The sequence below is a fragment of the Sinocyclocheilus grahami genome, unplaced genomic scaffold (assembly GCF_001515645.1).
Source record: "Sinocyclocheilus grahami isolate Dianchi unplaced genomic scaffold, SAMN03320097.WGS_v1.1 scaffold1139.1, whole genome shotgun sequence".
Taxonomy (NCBI): domain Eukaryota; kingdom Metazoa; phylum Chordata; class Actinopteri; order Cypriniformes; family Cyprinidae; genus Sinocyclocheilus; species Sinocyclocheilus grahami.
In genome coordinates, this window is record NW_015506318.1 from 59253 (window position 1) to 65381 (window position 6129).

General features: G+C 37.8%; 1 protein-coding gene across 1 annotated transcript; it reads right to left on the reverse strand.

Annotated features, from left to right (window-relative positions):
- Window positions 1-3663: 3663 nt before the first annotated feature.
- LOC107567267 (prostacyclin receptor-like) lies at window positions 3664-5922 on the reverse strand (the record flags this gene model as incomplete). The annotated part of the gene is made up of 2 exons (XM_016252913.1): window positions 5592-5922; window positions 3664-4556 (listed from the first exon to the last, which is right to left on the reverse strand). A coding segment is annotated over exon 2 (825 nt), but the record flags the coding sequence as incomplete, so codon positions are not given.
- Between the last annotated feature and the right edge of the window lie 207 nt (window positions 5923-6129).

Below are 6129 nucleotides of genomic sequence, written 5' to 3' on the forward strand. Positions count from 1 at the left end.
CTGTCAGAATAAAAAGTTGCATTTAATGCATGCAACAGCCATTCACTGGCAGTCCCTAATGGCAGTACAAAATATTGCACTAAATCAAAAGTGCAAATGTTACAAATAAGTTAGAATATTAATGTTGTAATACTGGTAGCAGTAATATAAAAATGTGATGATATATGTTACAAAAAAGTAAAAATTTTGAAATATGTTGATGATACGTTGTATTTTTTTGTATTTGATCTCAGTATTCCTATCAATGTTGTATAAGGGTTTTTTATGCATAATAGTAACCCTAGAATGTGATCAAACCGTTTAAAATAGCTGGGCTAAGATATATAACAATTTTTATGACTGCAGAAATATGTTAATTCAGTATACACATTATCCCACCGGTTACAATTGTGACTGACCATCAAATACAATTTTTCACACAAAATTAAAAAAATAAATAAATAAAATTATTGATTATTTCAAAAAGTTACTAATGACATATCATTTGGATATTTTCATGTCTGGGAAAAAATTGGGATTAAACAGGTTAAAATGCGTTTTAAACAAAGTTAAGTGGTTTGCATTACCCATTTTACTCTTAGTAATTTAATAATTTAATACATTTCATAATGTAAAAGTTTAGTGCAGAAGTATCGAATCGGTATCGATATCGACGATACTGCCTTGAAAAATATCGGTATCGTATCAAAAACAAAATAAGGGGTATCGCCCATCACTACTGATGACAGCTTACTCAGGGCGGGTCTAAGGTAAAACAACAGTGTCAATCAACAATCGTGGGAGGGGCCTGGGTCTGTGTGACATCACACAGACAGGCATCTGAGAACGGCTTGATATGAGAAAGGGAAATGACTTAACGAGATTTTTAAAAAAGCACTGGGTGGATCTTTATCATTATAGGGTGGTTGTGTACACACTGTCAACACACATTTCAGTTCAAACTACTTGTAAAAGTGCATGTCACATCTGATGACCCCTTTAACTCTGGGAGCTTAGACTAAACAACTGTGAATAATTTGCCACCAAATTGCAAAGATAGACTACATTTTACCTTTTAAAGCAGACTCAATTGTTTTAAAAGCAATTATAGTTAAAATATATATTTCCAATCTACCGCATCGATTTAAAATGATGACAAGGGCTGGGAAAGCGCATTCACACGGACAGGGATTTGTAGCAACAACACTGGGTGGATCTTTATCATTATAGGGTGGTTGTGTACACACTGTCAACACACATTTCAGTTCAAACTACTTGTAAAAGTGCATGTCACATCTGATGACCCCTTTAACTCTGGGAGCTTAGACTAAACAACTGTGAATAATTTGCCACCAAATTGCAAAGATAGACTACATTTTACCTTTTAAAGCAGACTCAATTGTTTTAAAAGCAATTATAGTTCAAATATATATTTCCAATCTACCGCATCGATTTAAAATGATGACAAGGGCTGGGAAAGCGGATTCACACGGACAGGGATTTGTAGCAACAAAGACACTGGACTAGGGATGGGCGATATCTTATCGTTTGCGATATAACGGTAAAAATTCTCCATACGATAAGAATTTGTCTTCCCGCGATAATAACGATAAAGTCTAGTTGTTGACATATTTCTGTGTGCGACTGTGTGTAGTGACGTGAAGGAAGGCGGACATGAAATTGAGCAGCTCCTTCTACAATCTGGGACAGGTTTGGATAGGGCTGTACAGTGCGACAAAAATCAGTCTGAGCCTTGAGTAAATGTACTACAGTAGCACATGTGCGACACAGTTTTACATGTGTATGAGTCATTTACAAACCTGTTGTCCAACAAAGATATTTTAATTTATTGACATGCTCTCCAAAATTAACTTCATAACATAGTTGAGTGTTTGAAATAACTTATTTTTGTGATCAGACGTGGTTTCGTATCACAGAATAAGGCAGAAATCATACTATTTTATAGCATTATATACAGTGATAAAGGCTGTCGATTAGCATTGCATTATAAATATACTTTATCCTTATAAAAAATACCCAAGATTGCTTGAAGAACACAGATACCATATATTTTGTGCAATCGCATATTTATTGTCTTCAGGTTTCCTCAGTTAAAATTTCTCAATCTGCGTTTTATTCAGCTACAGCGATCACTGGATACTTCTAGGAGCATTACTTCTACTATGCATATGTGGAGTTTCTGCGCAAGGGCGCCTTCCGGCTTCCAGTATGAATTAAACAGTCATTACATTAAGTGTGTACTCAGTAATGCTCACAACACCCTATTTTGGGTAAAAATAGGAAAGATAATACTTTTCTCTAAAGAAACAGGATTCCCTAAATTATCGTCATTGATATCGTTATCGCAATAAATATCAGAAATTATCGTGATATATTTTTAAGCCCATATCGCCCATCCCTACACCGGACATTATCATTTTAATGAGGTGCTGATTTCCAGCGCGACAAGTGACATGGACTGTTGGTGATGTGACGAAGTTGAACAAAGTTCAATTTGATGCAAATGAGTAGCGGCATAATTCAGTAACTACCAATGCAATTTGCATCTGGTTGACTTAAATGCAAGGACAGCAACACCAACTAAAAGCCATCAGCAAAGTGACTCACTGAAAGGTCACTAGAATGTTTTTTGAAAACAAAAGCTTAAAAAAAACAATAGTTAACTAAAGAAAATGACATTTTCCGTGATGTGTGTTAGAATGCGGTGACATCATGAATAGAGTTTTCGCATGGTAATGGTTGTTCATATTGGAATTTGACATACAGGAAATTGACAGTGATGATTATTCTTTTAACAATTGCTTATTCTACCTCGTCATCTGTCCTCATAATTAAATGGCTTTTGTAGTGATGGGCGCTTTCGAAACTATGCTTAAAACATTTACGAGTCTTTTGTTTTATATTTGTGGTTCAGAGTTTGTTTTAGAATTGCCAAGTCACATGGTTTTAGCAAATGAGGCTTTGGCATGTCAGTTTTGAACCTTGATGGTTTCAAAACATTTGCTAGATGACATTAATCTGGTAAATCGATAAAAGAGTGTTAATGGTTTTTAACCAAAAATTGTGTCAGTTTTTTTAATTAATGAATGAATTTGAATACTTGCAGTGTATAACAGAATAATGTATAAAACATTTGCAGTCAGTTTGTAAAAGGTGTAATTATACATGTTTGGCTTGAGTTTTTGTTGCATTTACACCGTTTTAACCAGCAGGTGTTTTAAGTATGTCAAAACAATGAATCATTTGGTGAGCAAATGGTTCAGTTGATTCAAAGTTTAGAAAAGTTTCTACCATTTTTTTCACCAACCTGATGCTGTTCGACATCAAGTAAAAGGAACTTAAACTAGCATTGCCAACACTGCTCTTCAGTGGTTTTAAAAGTTCATACCACAATATTGCCAACTATTGGACTATGAGCGCTGTAAAGCCTCACAAGACAGAAATACGTCCTAAAACACTTGGGTTTTTCATTCAAGAGAAAATGAGAACTCATATACTCTGGTCTAGACCATTATATAAAAGGAAAGCACTTGACCAATAAAATGAGAAGGACCAGAACCTAACTGTTGTAAAATCATTCTCTGGAAAAGTAAAACAGGCTGGAAAACAGAACTTTAGCTTTGAACTATAACATTTCACAGTGATATAATATCCCATACTCACAGTCAGCGGCAAGGAGCAAATGACGAAGATGAAAGTCATGCAGGCCAGCAGCAGTAAGTGGTCCATTTCCTCCTCTCCCTGTCCAAACCAGGTGCTCAGCCTCCTCTTTCGTCCAGCCGAAACCACCGATCCCCGACGTGTCAGCTGGCTCCTGTGCATGCGGCATAGGCTTACGATGACCGAACCATTGCACACGAACACAACGGCGATGAGCAGCGCCATAAGCACGGCGTAGGACAGCGAGAAGGTCAGCGTTCTCCTCTCCTCATCCTCACCCTCTCCTTCTGCCTCCATCTTGATGAAGCACCATGTGCCTGGGCAGTACTGCTTGTGCCGTCCGTATCCAAAGAACGGCAACAAGCAGAACATGAAGGTAAAGAGATAGATGAGGAAGAGGACGATCTTGGCGAAGCTGCGCCGCACTTGTTTAGAGTAGAAATACGGGTGACTGATGGCGAGGCACCGCTCCACCGCCATTGCACACAGTATGAGCATAGAGGCCAAGCCGAAGAACGTCATGGCGAAGGCGAAGAGTCCGCACAGCCACCAATCTCCCGTAAGACCCACCAGGGATTTTCTTTGGGCATAGCAAATGAAAACCGGTGGACTGAGCAAACATGTTCCCAGCAGATCTGTCAACGCCAGTCCTGTCACAAGAATGCAGAAGACTGAAGACTTGGTGCGACGCTCTTTTTGGTGGACTCCCAGGATAGCCAAAGCCATCAGGTTGCCAACCACCCCAGCGATGAACATCACAGCACTCATCACCGGATTCCCGTTCACATCGATGTTGGTAATGTTCTCGCATGATTTGTTTGAAAGCATGTTCAGACAGTCCCACCCTTGAACCTTTGTCTATTGTGAAAAACTTGCAGTTCCTTTTCTTTGAGGATCTGTAAAAACAGCAAGCATTTCTTAAGAATCAATATGTCTGTCACAGACCTCACCTACAGTTGCTTAATGACCACATGAAGTGCCCGATGAATGCTGTTTTCTTTTTCGGTGTAGATGTACTTCATATTAAAACAGGAAATCGAGGCAGCATATATTGTCCATTGTTGTAAATAGCCTGTTTGCTTTAGTTTGCCTCAGCTATTTACTTTTCTATTGCTTGTTAGTGGCAGGTGGCTTTACACAGAGGGGGATCCTCATTGTAGAAAGCATTTGCTTGGACAAAGATTTGGATATTCAAATATTTTATATGACTGAAATCAACCTCAGCACATTCTGTTGCAAAAACAAAATACATTTTAATAGTCATCTCAGGTGGAAACAGCTCCTTAACAAGTAACAACTGCACACTTTCTCTTTTAGAGTTGTATGTGGTGATTATCGAACGCATAGTTTTGTATGTGCAAATGGGTTTTTAAATGATTTTCTTTTTCATTCAAGCCTGAAGTAAACAAATATTTAGCGTTTAGGTCACTAATAAAAAAGAAGCAAGTTTGGCAATGTGAACGCCTTTGTAAAGACTGATGCATAAGATGCTCTTTGGATCATACTCAAATCAAGCTGAAGAACATGATCATCAGGTTTTATGCAAACTTCTGGAGTTCAAGTTTAAGTCATTAAAGGGAAAAAAGGGACAAACCAAATACTTCTGAAAATCATCAGCTGAACTTTTCACTGAAAAACTGCTTTGCTGATAATGCAATTGGTAAGTAATTGTTCTTTAAAATGAGAAAACAAGCATTTTCAAGTGTGGTCTCAGATTTTTAAAGACTGATGCACAACCAGATGTTTTAGAGACTCAAATGAGTGTAATATTTGTATGATTTTAATTTATTACACGTTATGTATCATTTATCACAACGTATCACGGATGTTCCTTTGCTGAACAACTGAATCAAACTGCAATTATTTCACATCCAATAAGCTGTTATGAAAATAAAGCATCAATATTGAATCACAAGTCAGTCAGTACGCACCTGTCCACGGAGTGTCCATCACTGCTGCGCGCGGCCATTCCTCCCGACCACAACACTCACTAACCAACATAGATGGATTATTTCAGTCACTCCGAACATAATATTTAAAAGCGAAATCTATATTGCTAGGTCTTCGGGCTTCCGTTTCTTCAGTAGAATTCTCTCGTTTCATTCATAAACAGGTTTTAGTTGAGTTATTAGTCTATCCAGTTCTGGCCAACCACCAGTTTTACGCGCAAAACTATTTTCGATTACAGCTCATTGCGCTTCAAGCTGAACAAAACTGTAAGAAACGCGCTGACTCTCTTCATTCCTCCCGCTCGTTGGGAATGTAGACTGGTAAATCTACTAGTGAGACTTCCCTCCTGTGGTTGATAAAGTAGACGTGAGAAAAAAATAGGAGGAGCATCTGACAACTTCGTTCCTCCTCACTTATTCAGCGTGTGTATGATCTGCGTAACACATAAGTTGTTAACTGACAAACAGATCAACGCATAGCTGGGTTAAGAATAATGTGTATTTAGAATATATATATATA